Source organism: Nycticebus coucang, chromosome 13 (assembly GCF_027406575.1).
Source record: "Nycticebus coucang isolate mNycCou1 chromosome 13, mNycCou1.pri, whole genome shotgun sequence".
Taxonomy (NCBI): Eukaryota; Metazoa; Chordata; class Mammalia; order Primates; family Lorisidae; genus Nycticebus; species Nycticebus coucang.
Window position 1 is genome coordinate 70,755,518 of NC_069792.1, and position 18,679 is coordinate 70,774,196.

Here is an 18,679-nt window from a genome sequence, read left to right on the forward strand (position 1 = left end):
TATACTCCTCACACCACTCACTTATATAATCATTATATTCACCAGCTGATTGAATTTTTCTGTTGAAGGATAATACTACATGTTCAATGAAATTAAAAAGGGAGATTGTCAGGGAGATGTTATTACTTTGAAAGCAGGTGGTTTATAGATTACATTACAAGTGATTTATCTCCAATTTGGCACTGATCAAGATACAAGGAATCCTCTTTCTATTATTTATTGAACATATCTACCTTTACATTATTTATATCCTAATTCTATTTCTTTCCAGTGTTTGACTAAACTTAAGCATCCTTAATTTCTTATTGTACTCTTACATCTGGATTATTGCAGCTGTCCCTTTGTGATCACTTAGATCTGACTCTGAATGTCTATAATTAATTACTTCTCATATTCTAAAAGCATCCAGTTTAGTATAACACAGACACACTTAGAGCTATATAGCTGTAATTATTAAATACTAATAGGTATATAGCTCTGTGTGAATATGATGTGTGTGTATATACGGTCATCCCTTTGTATCCATAGAAGATTGGTTCCAGGATCCCACATGGATATGGATAACAAAATCCAGACTTCCTAAAGTTCCTTATACAAAATGGTACAATATTTTCACATAACCTGCACACACCCTCCTATATACTTTAAATCATCTCTAGATAACTTACACCTAACTATGTGAACAGTTGTTATATAATATTGTTTTTTAATTTTGGGGGTGGAGGGGCATACTGTTGTTTTTTTATTCCACCAAGTCTTAACTGATCTGTGGTTGGATGACTCTACAAAGAACCCAAGGATAAAGAGGGTCTACATATATATGTATACACCTGCATATATATGTAGTATGATATGGCATAGTATAGTATGGAATATTATGGCACAGTATTGTAATTGTGTAGTATTGTTGCTTTTCTAAGAACAGCTGGTAACACTTTCTCAAATCGCAAAGAAAAACTAGGAGCTAACCACTAAAAATCTGATTTGAACACACCTTAGAGAAACTAAAGGTGCAACGTGGCAAAATCTTCAGCAATTCCTCAAGTAAATATATTGGTAGCCAAGATTTATCACAATGCTAGTCAATTTTAGTAGATTTTGTTTTAAACATTTCTAATAACTTAAAGGGGTTCAATTAGTAACATGTATTAACTTAAGTCAGACGAAGGTAACAGGCTTTCTTTGAAAACCAAACTGTAATTCCATTTCTAGCTGAAGGGAAGTTAGAAATAATCTTATCAGCTCCACACTAACCCCCTGGGCTAGCCAGCAGAGGTAGGAAAAATATAATCTACATCCTTATTAGCAAGTGATAAAGTGAGCTCAGGTTTCTCTTACAGTAAATGTCTACTGTGCTCTAGTTATTGCTCAGCGCAGGGTTTCTTCACTGACGTTTGAGTTAGGGGAGGGGTACTATGCATGCGCTGTAAGATGTTTAAGAGCATTCCTGGCTTCCACTTGCTAGGCGCCAACAACACCCCTCCAATTTTGACAACCAAAAATGTCTCTAGACATTGCCAAACCTCCCCTGGCAAAGTGGAAATGCTACAGCAAAATCAGGAAAAGATAACTGTTTTTATAAAAAACAGCATTCACTTTTATTAAGAAATACTGGCACCTACAAAGTGAGATCAAATGAAAACAAATAGACAAAGCTATTGTTTAAACTATGAATTTTTACTGTAGGATACTAGATAAAGTTTGAACTAACATTTTTATTAATCCAGAAAAGATAATTTTTAGAATTTAAAATTAAGAAGAAGTTACCTGGTTGACTGCATTTGCCTTGTAGTTTCTGGATCTTCAAACATCTTCACAATTGGTTCTGTTTCTGCCTGAAGCTGTTTCAGTTGTGCAACAACTGTGGTTCTTTTTTCTCTCAAAGCTAATTAAAAATGTAGAAACATACAAAGTTAAGGAATGTTAAGCTGAGGCTGGCGCCTGTGGCTCAAAGGAGTAGGGCGCGAGCCCTGTATGCCAGAGGTGGCAGGTTCAAATCTAGCCACAGCCAAAATCTGCAAAAGGAATGTTAAGCTGTACTGCTCATTGTAAGAATGTCTAGAAATTTTTCAATTTAAACTATACATATATTTATTTACCCCCAATATATTCAGAGGCTGAAAACTGACCAACTTTGGAATTTCCCCAGATCAACAATTTCTTCTAATGCTACAAAGACACAAAAAGAAAGAGGGAATACTCTTCCTGCTCTGAAGGGACACTGGAGAATATACAGCCTGGGCTGAGGGTGGGGATACAAAAGAACGAGAGTTGGAAACTATCTGAAGAAGTGAAAAATCCAGCTCGTATGTTTATATCCATTTCAGTACCTATTCAATGTTTTATCAAGCAGTGTTTCATAAAAATAAAACCATTGGACAACCCCTCTCCAAAGAAACAACTATATAACTATCATTTAGATCTCCTTTTCAGAAACCTCATTCCAGGTGTTTTATATTTGTTCCCATTTAATTTTCTTAGGTTAATATTATCCCAGAGTTTCTGAACAAAGGCTAAGAGGGCCTCAATAGAGGTTATCAACTAGGTTGAATGGAATTTAAATCTAGTCAATAATCTCTTTTCTTTTTGTTTAATAATCTAACTATAAAGTCAGTTCTCTATCATCTTAATGTCTTATTGTGAAACTAACAGCTTACTTTTTTTTTTTTAAGAGACAGAGTCTCACTTTATCACCCTGGGTAGAGTGCCATGACATCACAGCTCACACCAACCTCCAACTCCTGGGTTTAGGCGATTCTCTTGCCCCAGCCTCCCGAGTAGCTGGGACTACAGGTACCTGCCACAACACCCGGCTATTTTTTTTGTTGCAGTTTGGCCGGGGCTGGGTTTGAACCCACCACCATTGGTATATGGGGCCAGCGCCCAGCTCACTGAGGGCGCCGCCCCTAACAGCTTACTTTTTCATCATTCACTCAAGTTTAAAGAGCTAATGCTATTGTAAAAATTTATAAATCAAAAGTGACCGTGTTTAATGCAATAATTTCCGTGTTATATATCAAAAAGTATATTTAGAACAGTGTTTCTCAATCACAGAAGGGGATCTATGATCAAACTCTGAAAAATATCAATTTTAACACCATGAACTCTTTTTTTCTCTCCTGTCAAAGTGCTTGGGATTCTCTTTCTTTTACTACATGTGTAAAAGAAATGATACAGTATTATTTCCCAAACTTATGAGACCACTTTAAAAAAAAATCTATTATCACAGTGCTTAGAGAACACTGTATCACAGTAGTTCTCCAAACTGAATTGTAAGCATGACTTTTATAATAATAATACATACTATGAACTGAAGATATTGACAATCATGCTTTAAAGTAGTTTCACATCTTTCACAAGACTGAAAATAATATGTTTTAGAAGATGCATTCAAAATTTTACATTACCTTTCACCCAAAGAATTTTAAAATCACTCAAGCCCTTTGGCTAAAACTCTTTAAGAAAATCACAAAACTTTAATACACATATCCTCAGTTCGGAAGACAAACCTCAGTTCTAATGACAAAACTTACCATGAGGAATATCATCAGAATAAAGGTTTTTGTATACATCCATAGCAAAGTCTACCATGTTGGTATCACTCAGAAGATCCAATTTCCCTTGTAATAATTCTTTTTCATTATAAATCTGCAAGAGAAAATACTTTCCAATGAGATGTTTAAGTTCCCCAAATAAACTGAGTGAAATTAAGACTACTTTATCTGGAAACCTACTTTAAGAACACTTTTTCCCACCTACTTCTGGTTTACATTATCTTATTTTTTATGTGTCTCTATAAACCATCTCTTACCTTTTCTAGAATAAACTACAACAAAATATCACACAATCTCTATTAAAAAGCACATATAACTGTCTCCTCTCCATATCCAGGTAATTGGGACTAGACTCAAATTTACCTTTTTAGTATTTATCATGTCCATATGCCTACCCACCTCTCCTTGATGTGGCTTCTCCTTTACCCCCACACATTTTTCTCTTATTAAATAGTAGCAATCCTTTGTAATACTTCCTGATCCACATCCTTGAAACAAAACCAGTACCCATTTTTTTAAGTCAACCATGTCAATAACAGGTTTTGGCATTGCAGAGTTCAAGAAACATAACCCTCTATTCAGAGACCAAATAGATACACACCCAAACTCACATAAACATGAAGTATATTGAGCAATACATTAAGATTTTTTTATGGAAGAAGCTCAAGTGCCCATCAACCCAAGAATAGATTAATAAATTGTGGTATATGTACACCATGGAATATTATGCAGCCTTAAAGAAAGATGGAGACTTTACCTCTTACATGTTTACATGGATGGATCTGGAACAGTCTTCTTAGCAAAGTATCTCAAGAATGGAAGAAAAATATCCAATGTACTCAGTCTTACTATGAAACCAATTTATAGCTTTCTTATGAAGGCTTTCTTATGAAAGCTATAATCCAATTATAGCCCCAGAAGAAGGGAAAAGGGGAGAAGGAGGGGAGGGGAAGGGGGAGAATGGGTGGAGGGAGAGTAATTGGTGGGACCACACCTAAGGTGCATCTTACAAGGGTAAGTGTGAAATTTACTAAGTGTAGAATATAAATGTCTTAACACAGTAACTGAGAAAATGCCGTGAAGGCTATGTTAACCAGTTTGATTAAAACAGTTCAAATTGTATATAAAACCAGCAAATTGTACCCCATGACTGCATTAATGTACACACCTATGATTTAATTAAAAAAATTTTTTCTTTTAAATCTACTGTAACAGTGTTTAGAAAACACTGTATCATAGTAGTTCATATAACTGTCTCCTCTCCATATCCAAGCAATTGAAAGGATCAGTGCCGGTAGCACAGCGGTCATGGCTTCAGCCACATACACCGAGGGTGGCAGGTTTGAACCTGGCCCTGGCCAGCTAAACAACAATAGCAATGGCAACAAAAACTAGCCAGGCGCTGTGGCAGGCGCCTATCGTCCCAGCTACTTGGAAAGCAAAGGCAAGAGAATCGCTTAAGCCCAAGGGTTTGAGGTTGCTGTGAGCTGTGATGCCCATAACACTCTACCAAGGGTGACACAGTGAGACTGGTCTCAAAAAAAAAAAAAAAAAAGAATTCTACATGGAAATGTTCAGAGATGCTTAGGAAGAGACAAAATTTCTATGCTGAACTTAATTTTGCAAGGAAAGACAAACCTAGAAAGATGCCACAATATTTTATTGATCATGAGAAGATGAATGTATGTGGTCAAGTGGTACAGCCACGAGAATAAAATCAAACCTTCCAAACTGAAATGTTCACAGCAGCACTATTTGTGATCAACAGTCTTATCAATGTTAGGAGTAAACACTGCAGTATACCCATACTATAGACTGACATACATTACTGAAAAACCACTGCTAAAAACTTGCATGGCTCTCAAAACAATGCTGAGGGAAAGAAGTCATACAAAGCAGTACATGGTGATGAATGCTTCTTTCCATTTCCACGAAAATCAAAAACAGGAAAAATGAATCCTCAAACTAGAGAGCTTACCTTTGGGAGGTGTGAGCAATGAATGACTGAGATGGATCAGAAAGGAAGATTTAGAATGTTTTAATATTTTACTTAATGATCCAGTCTTTACCTCATTTCCCAAAACCCCCCACTGCCTTTTGTGGTTACAACGTATGTGTTCACTGTTCACTTTGGAAAAAAAGGTCATAAAAAAAGTATGTTGGTGTACTTTTATGAATTATACACCTAATAAAAATCCTATACTTGAAAAATCTTAATTTCCTATCAGTTTGTCCTGAAGAAACCCAACCTTAAATGTAAGCATCTTTCTTCCAGCATGCCACCCTCTCTGCCCCACTAATAGCTTTTAGCGTGCATGCCTGTAGCCACAGTAGATCCCAGGGCATGGCTCCTCTGCCATCAGACCTTACTGGCCTGTTCTTAAATCTATACTTGCCTCTCAATTCAATCTCTCAACTCCGCCTCATAGGCAAAAAGGGTAGAGAACAAATAATTTAGACTTTGTGAAGCAAAAATCGAGGATTCTAAGTACTTACATGACAAGAGAAAAACCAATTTCTACAATTTTTTAAAATTTTGAAATAACAGAGTAAAATTTTTTATACTACAGGTCTACTAATGACAATACATTTCTAGTTTTGGAAGAAATATTTCACTTAATTGTAGTATAAAGTTTATGTTCTATAATTACAAATGTTCATCTGTTAAAAACTACTGTTAGAGCTCACAAAACAGCCTGTTTCGGTTCCGAGGCTATAGTTAGCTGATCCCCCCCAGTCTTTTTTAGCAGATTAAGAAGCTTGTCTTGCCATCTCTTCCTTTGCTGTCATCCTTCACAAATATACTGTCTTGGTGATTCTTTAAAAGCTCATGCCTTAAAATTCCTTTTTTGCACAAATTATAATAGCTTTCATCTAGTATCTTATCTCTAAGAATTTCAACTTAAATGTATCACTCCTTCCACCATTACCATTCAAATGCTTTGTTACTCTCAGCGATCTTCTGCCCTTTCAATTTTTAAAAACTTTCTGATGTCACTTTCCACCTTAGTTTGGATATTAGCTATGTCAAAGATTTTCTCTTTTGCTCTGTCATTGATTCCTTTGGTCTATTTTCTCTAACCACACACAATTCAATGTCAGTCTCTAGCTCTGGAGAAAAATCTTCTATTTTCTAGGTTCTGGATAAAAACCAGAAGATGTTTCAAAACTAGGCAATGTTATTTGATCACGTTTCTGCTTTTCTTTAATCAGCAATCCTTTTCATTAATCTCTAAATGTCATTTATCTACAAGACCACCCCCCAAACATTTCTACACTACTCTAATAACCTTACATTGCTACCCTCAGTCTGAGGATAACAGCCATTGTTAGTTTTATAATATACATATGATTTCCAATCTCATTTGGGCCCTCCATTTTTACTGAGTCTTGTACTTGTCTTTGATCAGTTTTCTTAGTCACCACTTCCAGTTTTTACCTCACTCCCAAACCCAACTCTTCCTCCCAATACAGAAGGCCTAGTCTCCTACAGAATGCGAGTACACACTCTGTCCCAGAACTCAGTGCTTTATATGCGTTATTTCATGTGATTTTTCTAACAACCCCATGAGACTGGTGGCAGAGTCAACATTTATTCATGAGAAAAGTTTTAGTTAAGAGGTTAAAGGAATCTGTTCTCAAGTTTACAGAGCTATCAGATGACAGAGCCAGAAGCCCAAAACAGGTTCAAATTCAGGGCCTAGGGTCCTGAATGCTGTATTATCTGGCTTTCAACTTTACATGAGAATAAAGTACAGTGACACACAAATATGTCTTGATTCTATCATTTATTAAACAATCATAAAAAGCCTTTATGCCAGATTTTATTTTATATGCTGAGAACACAGAAGAGAACAAAACAAATTCTCATGGAGTTTATGTTCTCTAATACAACTACAAATATATAAAATTGTTATTCTTTTAATGCAGTACAGTACTTCCCCCTCATCAACAGGCAAAACAGTCCAAGATCCCAGGTGATACCTAAAACCCCAGATAGTGCTAAACTCTATATATACTATTTTTTCCTATACGTACATAACAATATAAATTTTAACTTATAAATCAGGCACAGTAAGAGGTTAACAACAATAGAAAAATTAAGCAAAACAAGGGTTACTTTAACACAAGAACTTGGGAAACAAGACAGTAGATCCGATAACCCAGATACTAAGAGACAGTCTAGTCTATCTATATTAAGGGCAGATAGTATACACAATGGGAAGCATACACAGAGCAGAAACTTTGGACAAAGGGATGATTCAAGACTGATGAAGCGGGAAGGCAAGAGATTTCATCTACTACTGAGAACAGTACACAATTTAAAACTTATGAATTGCTTATTTCTGGAATTTTCCAGTTAGTGTTTTTGAGCCCCAACTGACCACAGATAATTAAACTTCAGAATCAAAACCATGAGTAAGAAGGGACGGCTACATCCTTATGTATCATAATCATTGACTCTATCCTTACTTTTCAATCCTTTCCTCCTCAAACTCCTTTTTGCTCAGTGAAGATAGAAGAATCTCATTTTTTTTTTTTTTTTGAGACAGTCTCACTGTGTGACGTCACAGCTCACAGCAACCTCAAATGCTTGGGCTTAAGGGATTCTCTTGCCTCAGCCTCCCAAGTAGCTGGACTACACAGGTGTCTGCCACAACACTCGGCTAAGAATCTCAATTTTGGTAACACTCATTATCCCTCTGAAATTTATTCCTTTTTGCCCATTACTATAAACACTCAACTCTAAAGAATAGGTAAGATTTTTAGTTCTGGGATGTGAGGGTTTAATTTTGGATTTCTCAATCCAATTGAGAAATTTCCAATTGGAGCATGGTGAGAACACTTGAACAACATGAATTGGAACTGCTCATGTCCACTAATACACAGATTCTTAGTAAAAGTGATACTGAGTGTGCCTGCTTCCCTTTCCACCTGTTACCCTGGAGAGAGCACATCAACCCCTTCTCTTCCTCCTTCTTAGCCTATACAATGTGAAGATGTGAAGAAGACCTGGATAAAGACCTTTATTATAATTTACTTTCACTTATTGAATAGTAAATATATTTTTCTTCCTCACAATTCTCTTAATAGCTTTCTTTTCCCGAGCTTACTTTAGAATACAGTATACATAATACATACAAAATATGTTAACTCTGTCATTGGTAAGGCTTCCAGTCAACAGCAGACTAATAATTAGTACAATTTGGAGGAAGCCAAAAGTTATACCCAGATTTTTGACTGTAGGGGGATGGTTCCTCTATTGAGGGTCAAACTGTACTTAGTAATTGCTAAATTAATACTCCAGTATCTGTCTTCCTCTTGGTGTATGACAGCCATCTTACCAATATTCAGGTAAAGGCAGTCATTTTTAACTGATTCTAAATGGCAGTTCATAGTTTTGGTTTTACCCTATGAAAAAGTATTTACACTTACATACTTTTCCCTTTCTTCTGTTTGCTTTAAAAAAATCAAAGTGTACAGAATGCAAGAATATTAACTTCAGAAGCATTTCTATAAGGAGCTATAGTAAAGAATTTCAAGATATGGCACTTTTCTTTTTCCTTGGTCTTTGGTGAATTATCTACACTTAACTCAGAAAGGGAAACAAGTACTTGAAATGGTTTTATTCAAGTACTAAAACTTAGTGTTAAAAAAAAATCAAGGCAAAATTATATCTTTTGAAAATAAAAGTTTTATATAGCAAGACATTCTTGGACATTTAGTGAAAATGAACTCTGCTGTTCCCTAACATCAAGTTTAGAGTTGTCTACATATCTTTACAAAAAGTTTATAAAGATTATATCCATAATGATTCTAAACTATCTCAAAGCTTTGAACATTACCGAAACAATTTAATGTGTATTTGTTGGACCTTTGTTTTATTGCTGTTGAGACATGTAAAATCGACTCCCACAAACTAGAATTCTCAAATAGACTTGTAGTGTACTTCCAGAAACAGAACTCATTTATTTTTTTGGACAAAATTCTACTTCCTTCATCACAACAACATTAATTTGGTGTAATTATTAAAATACGTCAAGTTCCAAAATACTCAAGGTATAAGTAAGCTCAATTGAGTATTTCTTTTAGCCCAATTTTTCTTTTAAGACCAATAAAACTTTTAGAACTGAGATATCTTTAAATGAAGTTCCAGAACTTATTATTCCAGAACATACTTATTCACGGTATCTTCAATGGACAAATAAACACGACCAATTCAAATCACAAATCTGTACATCTAAACATTAGAAAACAAGCTCTAAGTTAAAGACTGGGGGATTTTGGAGGGTCTCCTACCCGTCTGACTTAATAATACTACTTTTCTAGGAAATGGCTACTTAGTAAAGCCAAGGAAAACGCATCGCAAAGAACTCACATCTTCAAGGAAGATACAGTGGTAGATGTTTCTTGTAATTTTAAGAAAATCAGTCCAAACGAACGAGAGCATGCAAAAAGCCCCCAAACAAGCCCACCCTTCTCGCAGTTCTCCAAAGAAAAATCAAAAGTTCCAACAACACTCAAAGCTGCTTTTCAAGAAACCGGCCTGAAGTGAAGTTCTACTTGCTCCAGAGAAGCCAGGGAATCAACTTCCGAGAGGAACTGACGCAAACGTCTCTAGGGTAATGGTATCTCAGTATGTGAAGCAGACAGCTCTTTCTCCGCTGATTTCATACTGTCATTTCACACCATCCCACCCCCCACCGCCGATGTCTCGGGGGTTAGAAACTGGGACGACGCTAAACTACTGTAAGGTCCTTCCTGTCCGAGCAAGAACCGTACTCCGGACCCCTCTCACGTGTACCACGCCTAGCGCTATGGCCGCGGCCTTTTCAGTCTTGCCCATTACCTCCCCCGCGTCCGTGCCTTCCTCGCACTCAAAGAACCCTCTCACCTCCTTTACAGAGAGAAACTCGAGGAGCGGAAACACCAGATGCCGATCCAAAAAATGCGCGATGCGAGTAGTCAAGTCGTACTCCGCCATCTTGCCAAAGAAAAGAAAGTCTGTGCTCACTAAAACTTTATTGATACCGCCGGTAAACGCACAGATCCGAACTGCGCATGTGCAACAATGCAGGTTTCCTTTCCCTAGAGAAAGGGGCGGGGTTCAGCCCAGAGCGAGCTGAGAATAATGCGCATGTGCACGGGTGCTCCTGCGGTCTGGGCGAGTCTGTTTTGGGGCGCGAGTTGCCGCAATGGTTTCTTCGTTTGTAGGTTGTCGATGTCCTTTTTCTACTACTGGCCTATGATCTACCAATCAGTAGTGGCCTGCAACCCATTCTGTTAATAAGTATTGAAAGCTGAGAATTGATTGCTGACCCAGTGTCACTGCATTGCGGTGCACCGAAGGACAAGGCGATGAGGCCCTGCTCTCCCGGAAGTCACGTACCGGCTGGCGGGGAGAAATAGTTCAGCTTTCGTTTGGCATACAGTAATTGTTTCTTAAGCGTTTAATTTAAGGTGAGGATGGGTTTTTAGACTAGAAAACAAGTGTAAAAATTTCAGGTCCTAGTAACAGCCGTAATTTGGTAGACTATTGTGTTGGCCCTATTTAATTAGGGTGGCTAGAGAAAACTCAGATGGGAATTAGGGTGATTAGAAAAAGTTCAGACGGGAATTAAAGTGGTTAGAGAAAACTGTGATAGGGTAACAATTTAGCTGAGGGTTGTAGTAAGAAAATGAGGCGACTTAAATTGGAGCCAGGATAAAAAACATACCTATTGATAGGTACAGAAAGCCAAGGGCCATGAGGCAGGAAAATGCTTGGTGTGCTTTAAAAACTTAGCATCCTGTGTAACTGGCAAGTGAGATTAAAGAGGTTAAGAAGGGCCAGGTCATGATACTAGTAAGAAATGTGGGTTTTTTCTAAGTGCTTTGAAGGCTCCTTTGGTAGTTAACTTCTCTTGCCCTTTTCATTTTGGCGTTCCCCAGGATCTTAGTCCTCTTTTCCATCTAGACCAGTGCCCTAAATGATCCTGTCTAATGACTAATTGCATGAAGCATGCAGTGTACAATTGATGGCTCTCAAATTACAGTCTCAATACTGTTAGTTCGAGACTCATGTGTACCCAGCATTAAGCATAATTTTGTCCCAAACCAAACGCACACTAATGTAGCTTACTAGAACCTGTTCCATCTGCATTCTTCACCTCAGTGAATGGCAACTCCAGACCCCAAACGTCAGAATCATCTTTGACTTTTTTGTTTTATGCTCTATGTCAAATCCAACAACAAAACCCTTTGTTTCTAACCTTTGCGGTGCATTCAGATCCAATCAGTTCACACCACCTCCAAAGTTATATCCCTGGTCTAAACCACCATTAGCTCTTGTTTAGATTTTGGAGTAGCCGCTTCACTAATCACCTGCTTCCCTTCTTTTCCTCCTGGTTTTTGTTTTTTTTTTTCTTCATACAGCAGCCAAAGTGACTTTTTGATGTTCCTAAGTCAAGGTCTCACTGTTAGCCAAAGCACTGTGGCTAATCAGCTCACAGCAACCTCAAACTCCTGAGCTCAAAAGATCCTTCTGTCTCTGCCTCTCTAGTAGGTGGGACTACAGGCATGCACCACCACACCTGGTTAATTTTTCTATTTTTTGTGTAGATGGGGCCTCACTATTTGCTCCTAGTCTGAGGCAGTCCTCCACCTTGGTCTCCTAACTACTAGGATTACAGGTGTGAGCTAACATGCCCCACCCAGAGTGACTTTTAAAAGTCAAATTATGCTTAAAATTCCCAGGGTTGCCTAACCTGTTTTCTGCTGCACATTGAAAGAACAGGAGTTGTCTTGGGTCACACGTCAAAGGCACAAACACAAAAGCTGGTGAACAAAAAAGAAAAAATAAGATCCCTGTATACTTTCCAGACACCCAGCATCGCAGATAAGCAAAACAGTCCATGAATAACCTGCATGTGGCCTGCAGACTGCAGGTTGGATATCCCTGCCCCCAAGCCTTGCTATCTCATTCAGAATAAAAGACACAGGTATTATACTGCCAAAAAAGCCCTAGATCATCTGGACCCATTACCCCTCTGACCTCATCTAAGTCTCCCCTTCTTGCTCACTTGACCCCAGCCACACAGATTTCCTTTCTATTCCTCAGATACCGCCACGCTGCTCCTATCTGGCTCTCTTTTATTTGCTGTTTCTTCTACCCAGAATGTTCTTAACTCAGTTATCTGCATGGCTCTTTCCCTCCCGCCTTGCTTAAATATCATCTGCAAAATGTGACCTTCCCTTGCCTGACCAGTCTATTTAAAAATGTAATTCACCTGGCTACAAGATTTCTCATCTCCCTTTCCTGATTTATTTGTTCACCATGTTTTATTTACTTGTTTGTTGTCAGTCTCCCCCAGTCATCACATTGTTCAACAAGTGGTTTTGTCTATTTGGTTATAACTGCTTCCCTAGAGTCTAAAATAAACAATATCTAGCATATAGTTGGCACTGAATTAATATTTTTGAATAAGTATATACATGAAAGAAGGAAGGTAGGCTTTTACTTTGCAGTGTGATATGATACAAAGATTTTCTAGTAATTTAAGTTTATTTTGGCTATTGTGTGGTAATGGATAGTGAAGTCACAGGAGCGAAAGCAGCTGGATCAGTTTGATGTTCCTGCAGGTTGGGTGGGGGCTGGGGTAGTTTGGACAAGCATATTAATATAGAGAGAAAAGACTCAGGATGTACTTTGGTGGTAGATCTGACAAGACTTGCGCTTGGATTGGAAATGATGGATAAAGAAGAGTAAAAATTTGGGTGGGCCAAGGGGGATGCATTGCTTGAACTCAGGAGTTTAAGACCAATCTAAGTAAGAGTGAGACCTCTGTCTCTACTAAAAATAGAAAAACTAGCTAGGTGTTATGGCAGGTGCTTGTAGTCATAGCTACTTGGGAAGTCAAGGCAAGAGGATTGCTTGAGTCTAAGAGTTTGAGGTTGCTATGAGTTATAATACCATGGCATTCTATCCAGGGTGACACAATGAGACTGTCTCAAAAAACAAACAAACAAAAAACCAATCAGGGTGGAATGGAAAAGGGAAAAAAAAAATAAACATCAAAATAATTCCACACTTACCTGGCAGGGAAGATACCATGATCACGAAGGTGGTTTTCCCAGGGCAAGGCTTATCCATTGCACTCCTGATGTGCTGAGCCCTGCAATTTCCCCAAATGTGGGAAACTTGACTGCATAATTTGTGGTAGTGGGGGACTGCATTGGTGCTTTCCCCTGTGTGTGTGTGGGAGGGGTGGGGGGACATCAAAATAATTCCTAGAAATACTACTCAGCAATAAAAAAGTACAAACTGGCTGTACACACAACCTGGATGAATTTCTTGGGAATTATGCCCAGTGAAAAAAAGTTAATTCCCAAAGGTTACATATTATATATATACTATCTATATAACACTCTTAAAATGACAAAATTATAGAAACAGAGAATGGATTACTGGTTGCCAAGGGCTAAGGAGGTGTGGGGATGAGAGGGAGGGGAGAGTGACTATAAAAGGCCACAGCAGGGATCCTTGTGGTGATGGAATGTTCCAGATCTTGACTATGTCATTATCCTGGCTATGCTATTATAATACAGTTTTATGTTTTGTTTTCAACAGCTTTATTCACATGCCATACAATCCACTCATTTAAAGGGCATAGTTCAGTGGGTTTTCTTTTTAAGTATATTCACCACAATTTTAGAATATTTTCATCATTTCAAAAAGAAACCTTTTACCCTTTATTATTCCCCTATATTGCCGTCCTCCGCCCTCCAAGGCCAAGTAACCACTCGCTATTCAGGATGCTCATAAGCATGGAATTACATAATATTGGTCTTTTGTGTCTTTTTCTCACCTGGCATAATGATTTTGGAGGTCATCCAAATTGTAGCGTTTATCACTATTTCATTATCTTTAATGGCCGAATAATATTCCATTGTATCGATATACCACATAGTTATGCATTCATCTGTTAATGGACCTTTGTGTAGATTCCACCTTTTGGCTATTATGAATAATGCTCTTGTGAACACACTGGTGTGCAAGTTTTTGTGTGGACGTATGATGTCCGTTTTCTTGAGTATATACGTGTATGTAAGAATGGAGTTGTGGGGTTAGATGGCAACTCCGTGTTTCATTACTTGGGAAGTGCCAGACAGTACTATAGTTTTGCAAGATGTTACCACTGGAAGAAACTGGCTAGAAAGCATATGGGATCTTCCTGTATTATTTTGTACAACTCCATGTGAATCTACTGTCTCAAAATTTAAGTTTAATTAAAAAAATGAATCCTAGACATTGGGCTTGAGAAACTAGATATTTTCTGGTGATCAGGATAGCGAGTAGAATGGCAAAGGAATATGTGTAAGTGCTTAAACCTGGATTTCTGTCTTGTAAGCAAATAGAGGTACTGTTCTGGATCAGCTGAATAGTTATTGACCATGATGTGTGGACCTTGTATCCTACATGCTTTTGAGGATTTGGGAGTATGATATGATCTCTGCCATCATGACATTTATGATATTGTTGGGAAAGCAAGGCCCACAAAGCAGAGAATATGTGCCAATACAGGCTGCTAAATTGGGGGCGAATAGCCTCTATGGCCCCTAACAGTTGAGAAATGATGGTTGTAATTTAAAGGGTCCAGGAAGCCTAGATACTAAAGTTGTGATCAAATGTTGACAGAACAAGGGACAAATAGGGAGAATCTAGGCTCCCAGCGTAAGTGAGCTGGGACATAGGAAGGAAGGAAGCGGGTACAGTGTGGAAACACCTTGTCCGTGGCCACAGGAGCTGCAATCGAAGAAGAGACAATTAGTTATTCATTCATTCAGCGAAAATTAAATGCAAACCACTGTTCTAGGTCCCGGGAATACAGCAATAAAGAATATAAACAACACTCTACAGAAGCTTGTAATTCACTTGGTAAGTTAAGTGGGCTGCAGTTTAAAAAAAAAAAAGCTTATATTAAAGGCGAAGCTGGTCAAAAACATTAACAATTATATACTTTGCTAGGTGGTTATAGGTCCTGTGAAGAAAAATGACTCAAGGTAAATGTTAGAGAATGATGGGGAAAAGGTTGCTTACTTGTATAAACTACTTAGAGGTGTGTGATAGGTGGAATAAGAAAAGAAGCCTGAAGGCGGAGAGCGAGCCTGTGGCTATCTGGAGGAGAAACAGTCCAGGTGAAGGAACGGTAAGTACACAGATCCTGAAGCAGAGGTGTGCTTGGTGTCCTTGAAGAGGAGCAAGAAGGCTGGGGACACCACAGCTGACTAAGTAAGAGTGAGCCGGGTAGACGAATGCAGAGGGACAGTTGTGGGCCAGGGGACGTCGTGCTCTGCAGCCCTGACAGGGACTTTGGTTATATTCGGGAGGAGGTGGGAAGCTATTGCAAGGTTTTGAACAAAGAAGTTACATAATCAGGGTTAGACTTTTTTCTTTCTTTCTTTCTTTTTTTTTTTTTTTTTTTTTGTCCTGGAGGGGTTAGGTTCTTAAAAGACCATGTTGGGGGTTGAAATAATTCAGGCAAAAGATGATGGTGGCTTAGACCAAAGTGGTAGCAGTGAAAAAGCTGTGGATGTAGTAAAATACCGAATATGTCTGAATGCTGAGCTAGCAAAATTTGCTAGTGGATTGGATAAAAAGAGAAGGGTCAAAGATGATCCTAAGGGGCGGGCACCATGGCTTATGCCTTTAATCCTAGCACTCTGGGAGGTCAAGGTGGGTGGATTGCTTGAGCTCAGGTGTTCAAGACCAGCCCGAGCAAGAGTGAGACCCCATCTCTATAAATAGCCAGGTGCTATAGTGGGCACCTGTAGTCCCAGCTACTCAAGAGGATGAAGCAGGAGGATCGCTTGAGCCCAACAGTTTGAGGTTGCTATGAGCAATGACACCACAGCACTCTACTGAGGATGACATAGTGATATTCTCTCAAAAAAAAAAAAGAAAGAAAAAGAAAAAATGATTCTAAGATGTAAAACTGCTGAGAGGCCATTTACTAAGATGAGGAAGATTATGATAGATGCAAGTGTTAGGGAGGAGAGAAATCAAGAGTTTAGTTTTGGACGTTCTGTTTGGAATGCCTATTTGACATCCAAATAGAGAATCTAGAATCAGGGGAAAGGTCAGAACTGGAGATAGAAAATTAGATCTTGTTAGCCTGTTGATGAAATTGAAAACCATGGAGCTGGATGAAATCTGAGAGTATGTTTGAAAAAAAAGATGAGGAGGGTTAAATCTTAGGCACTTCAACTTGTAGAGGTTGGGACAATTCAGATCAAACGGGGAAGCTGGAGAAGGACTGGCTGGCTGATAAGTAGAGGACGGAAGAGGAGGAGGAAGAGAAAGTGAAGAACCAAAGGAGGAGAGTAGTCCACCCAGCAAGGAGCCCTTAGTTATGTCAAATGGCACTGTCAGCTCAAGGTGAGGACTGAGTACTGCCTGTTCACTTTTGAAAATATGCAAGTTGGGCTTTAGGTACTGCAGAGGGGAAAAAGAGGAAAATATGCAGATTATTGATGACCTTCAAAAACACTTTTAGTACAGGGTGGATGAAAATTCATTTGTAGTGAACTAAAAGATGGGAGGAGATGAATTGAGGCAACATACATAAACAAGCCTTTTGAGGAGTTTTACTAAAAAAGGAAGCAGAGAAATGGAGCCATAGATGTGGGATAGAGAGAGCACATTTTAAAGGATGTGGGTATGCTGGCAGACATAATACAATACGAGTATAAATAACTGTGATGGAAGAATAGTGTTGTGAGAAGCTGTAAGGAATATGGGAAGAGGGAGAGGTACCAAGCAGACTGGTCCCAAACAAAGACTGGTTATCAGTGGACCAATCAGACTGGTCCCAAACAAAGACTGGTTATCAGTGGACCAATCAGACTGGTCCCAAACAAAGACTGGTTATCAGTGGAGATAGAGAACACAGAGAAAGCTTAGTGGACTGGGTGTCTTTTGTATTGAGACTGGTAACTTACAGCTACAGGAGAGATATGGACATATGTGGCAGAGAACATTGCAGGTGGTTCAGGAACAACTTGAATGCTGTGAAGACATATAAACAAGAAAATTAAGAAATGTTTGTGAAGGGCAACTTGGGAAGATTTGGGGTTATAGGGGGGATATGCTGGAAAAGAAAGAGCAGGGCCAAGTACAGTAAGACCTCACTTAACATCATGGATAGGGTCTTGGAAACTGCAACATTAAACAAAATGAATTACAGCAGTCCTCAAATAACATCATTTCACTCAAGGGCATTTCCTTATAACCATGAGAAAAAGTGGTGCCATTTATTTCGCTTAAAGTTGTAGTTTCCTATTAACGATGTTAAGTGAGGATTTACTATAATAGAAAACTAAAGTGAGGAATTTGAAACTTATCTTAAGTCATGAAACTTATCTTAAGCTGTAAAGAGAATAATCCTATCTGTGTTTCAGGACGGTAATTCTGACATTGTGTGGACACTGGATTAGATGGACAAAAGGAAGCCAGACATGGAAAATCTTCAAAACCAGACTGGGAAAACTGATTTTGATCAGATATACAAAGGGAGCCACTCGTGAAGTTCTTAAATAAAGAGAGACATGAAGATACTGGTGTATTGTCCTTTAAAATTAAACTGGAAGTGATTTACAAGATGGATTAAACTGGTGACAGATAAGAAACTCTGCTGATTTGCCTGGCTTTTCCCCTGGAATTTTCCTTGCTGGTTTGTGAAATATCTTGTTTCTTTTTATAAGAGAGATTTAGCTCTAAATATGGAAAATATGACTTCCTTGCTTTAGTGTCCTCCTTGTGTTTTAGTTAAAAAGAGGTATTGGTGAGGAAGCACCAGGAGGGCCTCACCAGATAATGTGTAGGTGATATCAAGCATAGATTTCTTCTTTTTTTTTTTTTTGAGACAGAATCTCACTTGTCATACTTGGTAGAGGGCTGTGGCGTCACAGCTCATGGCAACCTCCAACTCTTGGGCTTAGGTGATTCTCTTGCCTCAGCCCCCCAAGTAGCTGGGACCACAGACGCCCACCAGAATGCTCAGCTGTTTTTTGTTGTAGTTTGGCCGGGGCTGGGTTTGAACCCGCCACCCTCCATATATGGGACCGGCGCCCTACTCACTGAGCCA

General features: G+C 38.6%; 1 protein-coding gene, 1 long non-coding RNA gene and 1 other non-coding gene across 3 annotated transcripts in view; 2 read left to right on the plus strand and 1 right to left on the minus strand.

Moving 5' to 3' along the window:
- EIF3E (eukaryotic translation initiation factor 3 subunit E) overlaps positions 1–10,596 on the minus strand; it is a 50,229-nt gene extending 39,633 nt beyond the window's left edge. The window contains exons 1-3 of the mRNA XM_053558246.1: positions 10,450–10,596; positions 3,534–3,648; positions 1,768–1,885 (exon numbers count right to left, since the gene is read on the minus strand). Coding sequence (XP_053414221.1) covers positions 1,768–1,885; positions 3,534–3,648; positions 10,450–10,539 — 323 coding nt within the window. The 5' untranslated portion in view covers positions 10,540–10,596. The remainder of the gene's footprint in view (positions 1–1,767; positions 1,886–3,533; positions 3,649–10,449) is intronic.
- A 109-nt stretch (positions 10,597–10,705) lies between these two features.
- Positions 10,706–18,255, plus strand: LOC128563659 (uncharacterized). The gene is made up of 3 exons (XR_008373852.1): positions 10,706–11,015; positions 15,410–15,471; positions 17,994–18,255. It is a non-coding gene; the product is annotated as an uncharacterized LOC128563659 (long non-coding RNA).
- LOC128564147 (U1 spliceosomal RNA) lies at positions 13,621–13,784 on the plus strand. Its single transcript, XR_008374018.1, has one exon. It is a non-coding gene; the product is annotated as a U1 spliceosomal RNA (small nuclear RNA).
- Positions 18,256–18,679: the final 424 nt, after the last annotated feature.